We start from the raw sequence: 16,363 nt of genomic DNA, 5'->3' as shown, positions 1-16,363 counted from the left end.
CCCCCCCCCCTCCCCACCCCACCTTTTTTTTTTTTGTCTATGGAGGCAACATGAATGGTCTTCTTTGTAACTGGTAGATAGGGGTGAGAGTCGGAAAATTCAGTTACGAAAATGGAGTTTTTGCATTTCACATCGCCATTGTCAATAAAGTCGAAATTGTCACTGACTTATTATGCCAACTTTTTGTTTCATTACCGAATGGCGGTTAGTAATGTCGATAAGCAAAGAAATGGAAAATTGGTTAGCAAAGTCAGTCAGTAAAGTTAGTTTGGTTAGAAAATGTTATTTCACCTACCAAACTGAGTTTGTTGAGAATAGAAAAAGTCTACCGCCTACTGGCCATCGATTAAGCGGTGTCAGTAGGTGTCGATCGGTTCTCAGTTGATAGGCGGTTAATTTGCCCACCCTTATTGGTAGCTTTTTTGTTGTCCCCCTCATTCCCTTGTCTTAGACTATCATGTGGACCGCCAATGTGGACAATCTCGTGACTGTCTATATTTTAGTAGTTGACGTGGTAAAAGTCACGTAGATTGTCGCATCAGCTTGTAAGGAACTTGTAGTAAAAATTAGGGAAAACTTCACAAAGCCTCCTTGAATTTATATGCATTTTGACATGACCCTCCCAAAATTCAAAAACTCTCAATTTCACCACTTGAGGCTATGAAAAATACCCAAATACCCGCAAATTTTTTTAAAAAAATTTGGATCACAAGGTGAACCAACCATGGGTCACCTTGTGACCCATTGCCATGGGTCTAGTCGTGTGGGTCACTTGTTGACCCACGACGCTGTCACGACCACACCCAACAATAGGTCACCCATGACCCACGACAGGGTCATGACTAGGTTGTGGCTAGACCCAGTTGTGGGTCACTTTTTTTTCTTTTTTTTTTTTTTAAAAAAAAACAAAATTTAATTTGAAATTAAGGGTAAATGTAAAATTTTATAAAAGTTTGAAGGGGTATAAAAAGTTATTTCATCGGATTTACCGCCTGTTTTAATGTCAAACCCTAACGGAGGGGGAATATTGCATCAAATTGAAAGTTCGATAAGTAAAATTGAGTTTTTATATTTTAAGAGAAGAAAAGTCATGTCAAAACGCGTAGAAATTCAGGCTTTGAAAAGTTTTCCCTAAAAACTAAATTGTTTAATAAGGAGTTTCTTAAATAACCCAAATTGATAGATGGCATGCGAATATACAAAACCATGGTTGGACATGGAGTTGAGTTCTAAACACATTTTCCCCATCAATTGTATATGAAGCCTTTTAGTTGGGAAAATGGATATTTGAAATGGTAAGGAGCCATTTAGGCAAAAAGGTGTAAAAATTGAAAAAAAAAAAACAAAAAACAAAAACAAAAACAAAATTGTCCCCATCTTTTAAAAGAATGACTATTTTGTCCCACCATACTTTTCAAAATTGGGTAGACAAACCTGAGGTACAATTGAACTTGTGATCTTTTCTTGAAATGTTTTCGTCACAAAATTTGATCGAGAATCTCATAAATGCTTCAGGATAAGCACACCATAGTTACATCTTTAGGTTGCTTCTAGATTACTTTAACGAGCAAATTATGTCCCCAATTTGGCAAGTGTTATTTTATTATGAGTAAAATCCACTTAACTCCTTCAAACTACCACCTCAATGATAATTTGCCTTCCAAATTATCAATTGCAACAATTTACCTCCCAAATTACCAAAACAATGACAATGTACTCTTAATTTTAACAAAATGACAAAATTACCCATACTAAAATAAAAACAGAAGTACTAAAATTTAATTTAATTTATTCAAAATTTTAAGGGTATTTTTGTCTTATTGAGAATTCTATAGGAGTAATTTCGTCATTTTGCTGGCATTGGGGGGTACATTGTCATTGTTTTTGTAGTTTGGAGGGTAAATTGTCGTAATTGATAGTTTGGAGAATAGATTGTCATTAAGGTGGTAGTTTGAAGGGGTTAAGTAGACTTTACCCTTTATTTTATTTTATTTCCAATGCAAATTGGGAAAAAATATTACATGAGATCAAAATACCAAAAATAAAATGTGGGTCTCCAATAACAAATCTAAAACGAAAATAACAATGCAAAAAATACAACAAAATAGTAAGAAATAACTCAAAAATGACTTGATCCTCTCTGAAGAGCCGCTGAAAGCAGTATCTAAAGCAAAGCCAACGAGCACAAAAATGTACACGAACCTCAAAAGGTCCCTTAACCTAGTAAGTGTTATTTAGATGTTCTAATGATCATGTTGATATTCATATTGTTGCATGCCAGGATTTGAAGAGTGACATTCCATACATTTTATAGTGAGAGAATTGGTATAATTCAAATAAAGAGCTAGCCACATCTACGTTATTACTCTGAAAAGACTAGTTTAGTTGCAATTGAAGTTCCATAGAACGCTTGTAAAGGTCAATTTTAACTACTACGGTACTCATAATCCACCCACTCAATGTAAACAATTCATCTTCCTAACATGTGACTAACTTTCTAAGATGTCACGGTTTGTTCAATTGTAGGAAAGGATTAAAGCAAGAGTTGGCCTAATTGATCACATTGATCACATCATACTCATTAATAATATCTATTAGAACTGTTATCATGGCCATTACACTAACTACGTCAAAGCCTACTTTGTTTAGGTATCATGTAGATATTGCTGTGAAATCTATAAGAGGTTGACTCAAGTGGTAAGAGCATTGGTCTTTGTGGTAGTCCCATAAAGTCCAAGGTTCGAATCTTATTGGGTGCAAATAATTCCTTGGGCCAGCCTGCCGACGAAACCAGAATATTACCCTATTCATGTGGAAGGGGCGCTTATACAGGTCTAAGATTTACCTGACATGGGTAGTACACGAAATTGCCCAGGCTTGGAGGGGTTCTCTGAAAAGAACTTTCTATCTTAGCATTTCCAAAACAGCTCGAGTTTTTAATCTTTGTCCATCACTTAATTCGCCCTATAACCCACTAAAATTTAACATGCATGCCTCGATACACAGCTTGAATCTCAAACTTCACATTTTTATAAAAAATTAAATGATATTTGATGTATCTTCCACGACTAATCAAGTAAAATGCAAGTAGGTAAAGTGTTCAAGATCCATTAGGCTGTCTTTATTCCCAAATTGCAAGCATTAACACACCATATATGCAAAATAACTTCGTCCAATATCCTAGTTAAAGCACACCTGGGCTAAAATAGAATCATCCACTTGAGTCACAGATCATCCACAAGCATCATGGAAGAAGCAGTATCTTTCCAATATGATGGCTACTTTCCATGAGCCTGTGAGCCTCTGATGCTTCAGAAAATTGAAAAGACTTGTGCACCACTGGCTTCACCTTGCCTTGCACAATTGCAGGCCAAACAACCTTCTCAACTTGGTTAACAATCACTGCTTTGTTTTCCGGACTTCTGTATCGCAACCCCGCCGCTACATACACAACCACCACAAGTATAAAGCCATAAATGATATATACTAAAAGCAAAGGACAATAATTAGCTGCAGAAAATATATATATATATATATATACTAAGAAAGCAATGATTCCGGAACAAGTGAGTTCTCTATGGGAAGTTTATCTATACAAAACCACTTTACCATTAAAAATGGGAACTATCCATGTACCAATAGCAGATATGCAGGATGAAATACAAAACAGATGCAGGACATATAATCAAAGGACAAAGAAAGATGTTGAGGGAACAGCTTTGCATAATTGTGAATTTAAAAAGACTTAGAAATGGTTTTCCACACCCCTTCTTAGAAAATAATTTATGATAAAACATAGTTTCCCCATTAATGGCATAATTTTTTTGGTACCCAGCAACATTCATCTTCCAGCAACGGTTATAATATCATTCCTACCAAGAGGGACATCCTTTGAGAGATTTAATATAGCATCATTATTCAAAAAGTTTACCCGGTATCTTTTATTATACAGCTGGGTTTATATAGCTTCTGCATCCCAACGCAAAAAGCTATACGTCAAATGTTATGTTATAATTCACATATATTCATATATTTATATGCTTCTATCATGATCAGGAATGAATGATCCAGCAGGTGCATGTTATAAGACCAAAAAAAAAAAATCCATCCAACTCCAAAGCTATGGTACTTAAAACCCAGTATAAACTGTCATACATTGCACTGTGAGGCGCTTCGCAAGGAGAACTCGGAGATCTATGTTTGCCTCTGCACCACCCATAGTGCCAATAACAAAAAGCCTCCCATCAACATTTAAGCTCTCAATGTTTTTCTTTAAGTACGGTGCTCCAATATGATCCAGAATAACATCAACGCCTGCCATTGAACATTAGTGAGTTGTTTCTTCTCTTCAAATAATCATTGAACAAAGAATAATACAAGCATGCCAATCTCTATAAACATTTGGTAAAAGTAAAGTTTTCATGGTAGAAAAAATACCTTTTCCACTCGTTTCTTTCTTCACCCGTTCAACAAAATCCTCTGTCTTGTAATTGATGCACACATCAGCTCCAAGTTTCTTGCAAAAAGCTAATTTCTCCTCACTCCCTGGCAACCAAGATTTCAAATATATGAATACATAGGAACTAAACCTATGATAAGAGGAAAAGTGATACTGGACCTGCTGTGGCAAACACTTTTGCTCCTTGGTATTTAGCAATCTGAATTGCAAATGTACCAATACCGCTGGAGCCTCCATGAACCTGAAATTTCGATACTTATCATTTATGCAATGAAACACCATGTCTGTAAAGATTCACAAAAAATTATCATTTTGGTCATGTATATAGGGAAAGAGAGCTGCAACAGATGCTCCCGGTGAGTCAAACCAATAAGATTTATGCATTGGGACATAAATTACACTAACAATCATAAACCAGGAAAGTGAAAAAAATAAAAAATAAAAATAGAAAGTTTCCTTAGAAATTACCAAAAATGTTTCTCCAGCAGATAGACGACTCATCATAAAAACAGTAGACCAAACAGTGCATGCCACCTCAGGGAGGCCAGCAGCATCCTTCAACGAAACACCTTGTGGGACAGGAAGAACCTGTCCAGCGGGAACAGCAACCTTTTCTGCATACCCCCCTCCACTAAGAAGAGCACAAACCTGTATGCCATGAACAATTAAATTCATGCCGTGTACTATTTAACTATGGTAAAATCATATTCTATCTACTAGTAACTAGTAACCCTCAAAAACCATACTAACAGCAGCTCATATCTCCTATAATTTTCAACGGCAGAAATAAGCACTGCAAAGTAGGGGAAAAAAAAGTTTTACAAGGCTTAGCTCAATAAATGGCTGACCGACCAAAAAGTTTGGGTTTTGGGATTGAACCCATTAGCTTATAATTACATCACGGAATCTCATAAACAAATCTATATTCGCCCATTTCGTTTCTCTTCTCAATCTCAAGCTAAATGCACAAAAAGCCTGAACCCTTGATGACTCGGTCATAATATTCTTCATCACAAGTATAGCAATGTAAAGAACATGATAAACCCCGAAAAATTCAAGGCAAATATATATGATATATAAGCAGAAACCAAAAAAACTTGTTTATGATTTCAGTCTCAAATTTTCATATGACCCACAAATTAATTTTTCTAAAAAGAAACACAAATTGAGGAAGAACCCACTAGGGCCACCACTGAAGTGAAACCATATCAAATAAACTCAAATTTTCAATCTTTCTAGACACCCAATACTCCATTTTTCCTTCTCATTTTCTCAGCAATCAAACAGAGTACCCAATACTTCACCAAACACAAAATGAGAAAAACAAAAGAACCCACTAGGGAACCACCCAAGTGAGACTAATTCAAATATATAACTCAAATTTTCAATCTTTCCAGACACCTAATATCCAATTTTTTTCGTTCTCATTTTCTCAGCAACCAAGAAGAGCATCAAAATCCTTCACCTGATCTCCAACCTTCCAGCGCGAAACTCTTTCTCCGACAGCCTCGACGGTCCCGGAACATTCGAGACCAAGGTACTCACTCGCACCCTTGGGGGGTGGGTACACGCCTTTCCTCTGAAACGTGTCGGCCCGGTTCAGCGCCGTGGCCGCTACCTTGATCAGAACCTCATCGTCTCTGAGTTCCGGATCTTCTACCTCTTTCACTTGCAGCACCTCCGGCCCACCGGGACTGGTTATCACTACGGCCTTCATCTTCGGCGTTGACACCGATAATAGAGACTTTCCTCTCAGGAATTGTGTTCAGTTTTATCTCATAAGGTGGCGGTTTAATAAAACAACTTTTAGCTTATACATAATTTTTTTCTTTTTCTCTTTTCGAAATTATTTATCTAAAAACAAAAATTAGTTACAAAAATCATCACATATTATTAAAAAATATATATATTATTTGGACATAAATTTCCTCAAAACTAATCCGGAGGAAATATCCTCAAACACATTTAAAATAGTGATAAGTGTCTATAAACATTTCAAATATTAGTCTAAATTAGTAAATTGTTATTAATGACCTTAAGAATTTAATGTTCGTTAAAGGATATTTCCTTCAGATTGGCTTGGAGGAATTTTTGTCCTATATATTTCTCACATGTTAAGAGATACTTGATAATTTATTAAATTGACTTATAGCTAAATTTTGTTCCATGAACTAGAGACGGGGCATGCCCATTTTAAAATTTCTCTTTTTATATGTTGAAATTGGTGGTTCATATATAATACCAGTGGAAGACCAAGTAGACGAGAGTGGAGTTGGTGACGTTCAACCCTGAATCATTAAGAGTAAAAATACAGCTGCCTCTATGTGGACGTAGGCAAATTGCCGAACCACGTTAAATCTGTGTTTCGACTCTCTCTGAATCTATCTCTCTTTTAAATTCTATATTGTTCATCAATTATTGTACACGATAACAACATTATATATATATATATGAAATTGGGTTTAAAAATTAAGTTTGATCAATCAAAACTCAAATTCAAAATTAAAAGTCCAAACAATTGGTCACGGTTTGTTTGTTAAAGTTTTATTTTTTCAAAACAAAATTATTAAGAAATAATCCAAATTAAATTTTATTTAAAAAAAACAAAAAACAAAAAAACAAAAGCAAAAACAAATTACCAAGTGTACCAAGTTAATTTTGACAGCTCGAAACTTTTCATGTCAATATAAAACATCTTAAACTTTCGAAAATAATTTAGATATTATAACTTAGACATGAGTTTTTGGTAGGGGTCAGATGTTGTCCTTCAAGAAAAGATATGCATTGCAGCACAAATGCGCACATATATATAAATCCCAAAGAAGGTCTTAGACTGTTAAACCATAATCACTCAAGAGTAGAGACTAGAGAGTCTGATCATGGCATCATGGAAGAAGCAGTATCTTCCCAATATGATTGCTTGTTTCCATGAGCCGGTGAGCCTCTGCTGCTTCAGAAAATGGAAAAGACTTGTGCACCACTGGCTTCACCTTCCCTGCCACAATTGCAGGCCAAACAACCTTCTCAACTTGAGAAACAATTGCCGCTTTGTTTTCCGGAATTCTGTGTCGCAATCCAGCAGCTACATACACAACCACCATAAGCATAAGCCATTAATGATATATACTAAAAGCAAAGGACAAGAATTATCTGCAGGAAAAAACAAACAAAAACAAACAGCAGATACGCAATCGGCAAGATGAAATGCAAAACAGATGCAGGACATATAATCAAAGGATAAAGAAAGATGTTGAGGGAACAGCTTTGCATAATTGGGAATTCAAAAAGATTTAGAAATGGTTTTCCATACCCCTCCTTAGAAAATACTTTATCATAAAACATAGTTTCCCATTGATGGCATAATTTTCTTGGTACCCAGCAACAGTCATCTTCCAGCCAGTATCTTTTATTATACAGCTGGGTTTATATAGCTTCTGCATTCCAACGCAAAAAGCTATACCCCCTCCAAAAAAGAAAAGAAAAGCAACTTGGATGACAGAAAATGAATTCATCCAACTCCAAAGCTATGGTACTTAAAACCCAATATAAACTGTCATACATTGCACTGTGAGACGCCTTGCAAGGAGAACACGGAGGTCGATTTTTGCCTCTGAACCACCCAGAGTGCCAATAATAAAAAGCCTCCCATCAACATTTAAGCTCTCAATGTTTCGCATCAAGTAGGATGCTCCCATTGGATCCAGAATAACATCAACGCCTGCCATTGAGCATTAGTGGGTTGTTTCTTCTCTCCAAATAATCATTGCACAAAGAATAATACAGGCATATCAATCTCTATAAACATTTGGGAAAAGTGAAGTTTTCATAGTAGAAAAAAATACCTTTTCCACCCGTTTCTTTCTTCACTCGTTCAACAAAATCCTCTGTCTTGTAATTGATGCACACATCAGCTCCAAGTTTCTTGCAAAAAGCTAACTTTTCCTCACTCCCTGGCAATCAAGATTTCAAATATATGAATAGATAGGAACTAAACCTGTGCATAAGAAGAAAAGTGATACTGAACCTGCTGTGACAAACACTCTTGCTCCTTGGTATTTAGCAATCTGAATTGCAAATGTACCAATACCGCTGGAGCCTCCATGAACCTGAAATTTTGATATTCATCATTTATGCAATGAAACACCATGTCCACAAAGATTCACAAGAAATTATCATTTTGGTCACGTATGTATATATGGAAAAAGAGCTGGGAACAACCACTCAGATTTATGCTTTGGAACATAATTACACTAACAATCATAAACCAGGAAAGTGAAAAAAAATTAAAATAGAAAGTTTCCTTAGAAATTACCAAAAATGTTTCCCCAGCAGATAGACGACTCATCATAAAAACAGTAGACCAAACAGTGCATGCCACCTCAGGGAAGCTAGCAGCATCCTTCAACGAAACACCTTGTGGAACAGGAAGAACCTGTCCAGCGGGAACAGCAACCTTTTCTGCATAACCCCCTCCACTAAGAAGAGCACAAACCTGTATACCATGAACGATTAAATTCAAGCCTTGTACTATTCAACTATGGTAAAATCATATTCTATCTACTAGTAACCCTCAAAAACCATACTAACAGTAACAGCAGCTCATATCCCCTATAATCCTCAAGGACCTCAACGGAACAAAGAAGCACTACAAAGCAGGGGAAAAAAAAAGGAATTGTACTATTAGGCTTAGCTCAATAAATGGCCGGCTGGCCGATCAAAAAGTTTGGGTTTTAGGATTGAACCCATTAACTAATGATTACACCACGGAATCTCATAAATAAATCCACATTCCGCATTTATTTTCTCTTCCCAATTTCAAGCTACATGCACATATTGACACAACCCACTACTTAAGTGAAACCAATTATTCAAATACTTAACTCAAATTTTCATTCTTTCCAGGCACCCAATATTCCATTTTCCTTCTCATTTTCTCAGCACTCAAACAGAGCACCCAATACTTCACCAAACACAAAATGAGAAAAACAAAAGAACCCACTAGGCCACCACCCAAGTGAGACTTGTTATGAGTAGAAAAAAGTGAAGCTAGTTCAAATACTTGACCCGAATTTTCAATTTTTCCAGACACCTAATATCCAAATTTTTTCACTCTCGTTTTCTCGGCAACCAAGCAGAGCACTAAAATACTCACAAAAAAACAGAGCACTAAAATACTTTACCTGATCTCCAACCTTCCAGCGGGAAACTCTTCTTCCTACGACCTTGATGACCCCGGAACATTCGACACCAAGGTACTCACTCGCACCCTCGGGTGGTGGGTACGCGCCTTTCCTCTGCTCCGTGTCGGCCCGGTTCAGCGCCGTGGCCGCGACCTTGATCAGAACTTCATCGTCTCTTAGTTCCGGTTCTGCTACCTCTTGCACTCGCAGTACTTCCGGCCCACCGGGACTGCTTATCACTACGGCCTTCATCTTTGGCGTTGATACTGACTGTAGAGACTTTCCTCTCTGTAATTATTGAACTTTGTCTTTGTTCTCAACTAGTACATATTTATATTATAAAGGATGCGGTTTTCCCAGTCAACTCCTCAAAGTCATTTTATATATAAAATATATATATAATTCATTATTGGGTTGGTAGATTTGAATTATTGAATGCTTTATTTCTGGTTTGTTCATCCACCAGCAGGAGTTACTAATTCAATTGAAAGCTTTTATTTCCTCCGAAAATTATCAGCTCCGTTCATCGCGGCGGCCTTGACCCTCATCAGAATCGTCTTCTCGTTGCCGTTGGGGCGCTTCCGGGCCTCCCGGAGCGCTTATCACTGCGGCCTTCATTTTCGACCGGTGAGGGAGAGCGAGGAGACCGCTTGGCTGGTTCCTCTCGCGGAAACGACAAGTCGTTCGTTTGCCGACATGAAACTTATTTGGCACTCTAATATGTTTTGTGTTAACAAATATATATAAAATAAAGAGAAATTGTGAAAGAAAGAAGAGAGAAGGGAGAGAGGAGTGCCGACATGAAACTTATTTGGCACTCTAATATGTTTTGTGTTAACAAATATATATAAAATAAAGAGAAATTGTGAAAGAAAGAAGAGAGAAGGGAGAGAGGGAGAAAAAAAAAAGTGATTTTAATTGGTTGAGTAAGTTTACATATACTATTAGAATGTTTAATGGGATGATATATTTACTATGTTAATTTTTTTTTTTTTTTTTTCTTTTACATGTCCACACAAGAGAATAGAGAATAGAGATTCAAACTAGTGACATCCACTTCATGAGACGAGATTCACAGCTGATTGAGTTATCCTTTGTGAACTACTATGTTAATTTAATTCAATTGGATTATAATAAGGAGTGATTTTGATGTAATAATATAACATTGAAGACTTTTTTCTTTTTTTTTTTTTGGTAAAATGCACCCAAATATTTGTCGTATGATAATGTAGTTTTATTTATTTATTTACTTTCTTATAGTTTTAATTGATCTAATCGACTATTTATATTCACTTTCAAATTAATTAATGCTAATAAACATTCAAAAGATTTCTTAAAAAAAAAAGACTATGGGTACTATAACTTTTATTATAATCCGATACAAAATTAACGGGGCAATTTACATGACTCTGACAAATAAGAACAACACCCATCACTGCCTCTCTGTCCCAAATTCAACAATACAACCTTATCCTCGTTCTTCCATTTTGAAACCTTGTTTCCTTCAACCTCCATCGTTGTACAACCCTTGAAACCACCACCCCATGTTCATGCCATCATTGGCTATCACAAGGTGTGACTACACAACTATCGGAACAAATTGGAATGGCTGTGCAGTCATCCCTCTCTCCATTAAGGCTTTGTTTGGTAATGGGGATAGGGTTGGCCCAAACACTGTTCATCACCATTTCCCAAAAAAATCAACATCAAAACATTCTAACTTTTTCACTTTTAATATCAAATCATTCACTTTTTATTATTACTCAAATAAAAAAATCACTACAAAACAAAACTTTTTCACTTTTTCATACAACTTTTTCATTTTTTTTATACCAAACATTCTTACAGTGTTTAGGCCATCCCATTTGCCAAACACCCCCTAAGAGTGAGTATACGACTACTCTTTGTTCGTACTCTATCTCCATATGGAATTTAGTGTGTAAAACACAAGAAGGAGCCAAGGCGGTTAGTACCATTTGAGTTATTTATAAAAGTAACATATATCTTTTAAGCATATAAAAAATATATGACTTTTTAATAGCAGTGATAAATTAAATTTTATTAAAAAATTATGTGAATCTCAAATACTATTAAAAGTTTTTTTTTTTGGAAAACTCTGTCCCTTAAAACGTAGGTGCATTATACTCTAAAATATTAAAGGTTATATATATATGTATATATATTTGTTAGTCTTTTGATAAACTTGATATGATAATCCATTGGTTCGGGGTCCCTGGGGGCTGGGTCCATAAGCCTACCAAACGAAAAAAACGTGAATAGGCAAACGCCACTTTAACGCACCCCGGGCTCTCTCAGCCCTTTTCAACTCCTGAGTCCTGATACAGTCATGCGAGAAATGTGAATAGACAGACAACCTTACTTTACCCAACTGGGCTCTATGAGCCCGTTTTAGCTCCCCCAGATACACACAATACTCATGCAAGTTTCGCCAAATTTGCAGCCTCAGTTTGTGACAAAGACCTTCAATTTTGTGGCCCAAAGAAGAGGATCTGTAATTTCCTTTGCTGAATTGTTGAAGAAAGTGATGTTTTAGCTCTTAATATTATATTTTTATAACCATTTTTTGCTATTGTTGGTAGACATGGGTAGGAAGGAGCTGTTCTGGATTGGTGGGGCACTGGGTTTTCTACTATTGGTACCGGGAATTCTGGGTTGGGGAAAGGAAGGCCATTATGCAATTTGTAAGATAGCGGAGGTGAGCATATCCATTATTAACTCTTAAAGCCTCTTAAGTTTTTTTAATGTTGGTTGATTCTGGAATGTATAATGGCTTTGAGTACTTTAAGGATTGAGTCTACATATAAGTTTAGTTTTGGTATTTGTCAACATGTTGGATATAGATTATGAGTAAAAAAACAAATTTGATAGAAAAAGAAGGCATTTTGACAAGATGGGTTGGAAATGGGGCAGCAAATTATCAAACCCAGAGAATATTTTGGTTACTATTGATTCAACCATGTTATAGTTATATTTGCAGCAAGAAATAGTTTATTAGGAGTCATCATTTGAGAAGAGAGTTGTGATTTGTGGGCGTGCTGTAGTTTTTTTAGAGAATGGGAATTTGATGAAGCATTTATGGGCGTTTTTTCCAGGGACTTCTAACTGAGGATGCTCAAGCTGCAGTGAAGGAATTGCTTCCCGAGTCTGCTGGTGGTGATCTTGCGGCTGTCTGCTCTTGGCCTGATGAGATTCGACGTTACTTCCACTGGCGATGGAGTGGCCCTTTGCATTATATTGACACTCCGGATTTTTTGTGCAACTACAAATACTGCAGTAAGTTTGGCTCTAGGCTTACTTTTCACTGTTTGAAGATGCAATTCATTGCTCTTCACTAGCCCGTGTTAATGTCATCAGTAGCCTGTGCTTCCTTATTTTGTTTGCTTCATAGCATATGTACTCTAATAATTACAATTGATGATTCAGTTTGTAGCTTCCTTATTTCATTTGGCGCATAATATTTATACTCTAAACAATTACAATTGATGATTCATTTTGTAGGGCACCTTTTTACAGTTGTGGGATTAGTAATAAGGTTCACTTAGGTCTTCAGGATGTGGCCCTAGATAGAGCTGAGTGATGTAAAAATATCCATGTAGCCAACCCCAATTAGTAAGGATTAAGACTTAGTTGAGTTGAGTTGAGTTCACTTAGGTGGTCAGCAGGCTACTATCTTTATGTTTAATATTGTTGTTCATGTTTACGGAAGACAGTTTCCATGATTATATGATCAACATGAAAAAGAGGATTCTTATGAAATCTACAGATCTTTCTGCAATTTGAAGGATGCGATCATTCTGGTGTCAGCTTCTGATGCTCTTAGGCTTTGTATTTTACGCAGAAAAGTAAATCATGAGCAGGATTTTGTTGATGCTGTTAAATCAGTTGGTTACAAATATGATGGTTATTGAAATATACCAAGCATTGCATGTTAAGATGAATGAGGTGTATGTTGCGATCTGCAAGCCTAAGCATAGAAAATGACGTACTGGAGAAAAATGCAATATAATTTTTGTCTTTGTGGTCGAATCCAAATCTACTGTCTGACAAAACATAATCTAAAAACTACTTTAGCATCATTCTTAAGTGGAAATGCTCCTTACTTCTTTTATAGGAGACTGTCATGACCCTGCTGGACATAAAGATATGTGTGTAACTGGAGCAATTTACAACTATACAATGCAACTAACATCGGCTTATCAAGAGACCAACTTAAAATTACAATGTAAGTTCCTTAAATCACTAGGCCCAATGGTTGCGCATGAAATAATATGATAAATTCTATAACTTCAATTGAATTTTGTCAATCACAGACAACTTAACGGAGGCACTTATGTTCTTATCACATTTCATTGGAGATGTCCATCAGGTTTGTTCTTCCTACTGGTAGCTCAAAACTTCAAGACAATTTGAAGATGCAAAGGATGCAGTGGAAAAATAATTGTAATTTTAATGAACAATAGAATAGTATATCTCAATTTTTTTTTTGTCAAACAAAATTTACTTTTGTTAACAAAGTTCTCTTCTAGAAATATTTCTATGGCACGCTGGAAATTTAAATTTGGTGGTCACTTTCAGCAGACACTGGAATTTTACATCAAAAGTGAAAATCTTATTAGAAGAATGGTGTGTAGATATTTTAATAAAACCCACTCTGATAGTGTGTTGCACAGGTTTATGAGATCTTTATATGATTTGAAAGAAGTAATTGTCCTCATGAAGAGGATAGACATATTTGTAACTAAAGTCACAGTTTTCAGCCCGACAGTACTAAATTTGTTGTAGGTCATTAAAATTGTTCAGTAAATCTTGTTCTCAATATTTTGCTTGTATTCCTATACTCCATCAAATACAATGTGTATAGTATCAGTGTGATAGTCTTTTTAGTATGCATATGTATAAGAAACATGGCTGCAGAATATGACATCACAACTAATTGCGCTCAACTACAGTAGTGATCAGTTAACTGCCGGTTTCTTTTTTCCAGTTTTTTCTCCCCTTGGTGTGTCTCCAATGCTAAATTTTCTATAGATGTTTTGTAGTAAGGAAATTAATGTTCTCCTTTCATTCTAACTTCCTGTTTTTGATTGAAGCCCCTCCATGTTGGTTTCACTGGAGATGCAGGTGGGAACACAATAATAGTCCGATGGTACCGTCGGAAGTCAAATCTCCACCATGTAAGTCTTGATAGTCGTCCAAGTGTGTACTCCTCTCTCTCTCTCTCTGCTACTACTTGATATGCACAATTTAGAATTTCATGCTTAAATTAAAGAAGCAGTTTGCTTATGACAGATTGCAACTGAATAAATGTTGACACTAAAATTATTTGGATTAGGCACTGTAGATGGAAAAATTAAAAAGGGATATTGTGAGACGTTCTAGACTAGATTAAATAAGTGTTCCCTTTTTAACCTCACTTTTAATATTATCAAGGATCTAAGGGTCTTAATTTCTTTGGCTAATTTGAAGCACCATATTGATGTAATTGACTATGTATGTCTGCTTCTGGTGTATCAGCCACCTCTTCTAAGAACTTGAGAGAGAACAAAGATAGAGAAGAGGGGTTTGGTGGGGGAGGGGGCTAGCCCTCCATTGTGTTGCCCACTCTTAGAGTTTCATCCCACATGACAACATCTATCACACGTGGCTTTGTATCTCCACAACTCAGTTCTGATCTTGATTTTTTATTTTCTTATCTTTATTTAAAATAATTTATTTATCATCTAAGATCATGAAGAAAAAATCTGTGCGCATTGAGAGTGTAAAAAATGTATAAGAATGTGGCTTTAGATGATTAGTTTTATAATGCACATGACTCTAACTTGCCAGTTCTCAGTTATATCTGACAAAAAATCTAATATTTTGCTTTTGTCCATAACCACAATAAGGTTTGGTGTCACTTTTTAAAAGTTAGGGAGGTAATTTGTAATTAGGGTATAGCACAAGAAGGTAAAGTGTAATTTCCCCTTCAATAAATTGGTTTTGTTCCAGGTATGGGATGACATGATCATTGATTCTGCACTGAAGACATTCTATGGTTCAGATCTTGAAATCATGATAAAAGCCATTCAGAGGAACATTACGGTATGCTTTTATTTGGGCATACAGTCAGCATATAAAGACTCTTGCTTATTACGTTCATATTGAGACTTGAATTCATTTCTTTGTCATTCTTCTTTGTCTGTTTTGTAGCTGTGTTTGCTAGTGCCATCAGTGTGCACTGTACATAATACTTACACTGTTTTTTTCTTTGATTTTACTTCTTGTCTATAGGATGGTTGTCAAATGATAAAGCATTATGGGAAAACTGCGCAACTAATGACACAGTTTGTCCAAATCCGTAAGAACATGCCCTTCTCCTTTCTTGTTTCTTGGACGCTTTGTATCAACCTCTTTGTGTCTGCGATCATGGCTATGAGATCTTGGATTGTTGACAGGCTTCATATGCACATTCACAAATAATATACCAAATCAACATAAATACAATGATTGGACAATGGTTTTATTTTCACTTGTTATATCCTCATACCTGTGCCAAATAATTTATTCATTCACCATTTGGTTGGGTAACGTGTAAGAGGGTAAATATGAATAGGACTCAATGGTGAGAGTAGGGAAAGAGAATAAAGCTATGTTGGGTTATGGAAACTAAAGGATTGAGTAGTACAATTGGTCTTAGTGTTTCCCGCTAATAGTAAGAAAAAGG

General features: G+C 36.0%; 2 protein-coding genes and 1 pseudogene across 2 annotated transcripts; 1 reads left to right on the top strand and 2 right to left on the bottom strand.

Moving 5' to 3' along the window:
• Window positions 1-3,092: 3,092 nt before the first annotated feature.
• On the bottom strand, window positions 3,093-6,238 carry LOC132168888 (uncharacterized). The gene is made up of 6 exons (XM_059579970.1): window positions 5,925-6,238; window positions 4,928-5,107; window positions 4,619-4,700; window positions 4,438-4,545; window positions 4,156-4,314; window positions 3,093-3,441 (listed from the first exon to the last, which is right to left on the bottom strand). Exons 1-6 carry the CDS (start codon window positions 6,174-6,176, stop codon window positions 3,245-3,247), a joined length of 978 nt encoding a protein of 325 aa, XP_059435953.1. The 5' UTR covers window positions 6,177-6,238; the 3' UTR covers window positions 3,093-3,244.
• Window positions 6,239-7,146: 908 nt separating this feature from the next.
• LOC132168884 (uncharacterized) lies at window positions 7,147-9,981 on the bottom strand. Its single transcript, XM_059579967.1, has 6 exons — window positions 9,640-9,981; window positions 8,772-8,951; window positions 8,484-8,565; window positions 8,302-8,409; window positions 8,019-8,177; window positions 7,147-7,541 (listed from the first exon to the last, which is right to left on the bottom strand). The coding sequence occupies exons 1-6, from the start codon at window positions 9,889-9,891 to the stop codon at window positions 7,345-7,347; spliced, it is 978 nt and encodes a 325-aa protein (XP_059435950.1). The 5' UTR covers window positions 9,892-9,981; the 3' UTR covers window positions 7,147-7,344.
• A 1,961-nt stretch (window positions 9,982-11,942) lies between these two features.
• The window catches only part of LOC132168886 (endonuclease 4-like), a 6,278-nt pseudogene continuing 1,857 nt past the window's right edge, over window positions 11,943-16,363 (top strand).

Source organism: Corylus avellana, chromosome ca2 (genome assembly GCF_901000735.1).
Source record: "Corylus avellana chromosome ca2, CavTom2PMs-1.0".
NCBI classification, from domain to species: domain Eukaryota; kingdom Viridiplantae; phylum Streptophyta; class Magnoliopsida; order Fagales; family Betulaceae; genus Corylus; species Corylus avellana.
This window is presented reverse-complemented; position numbering and strand designations above follow the sequence as displayed.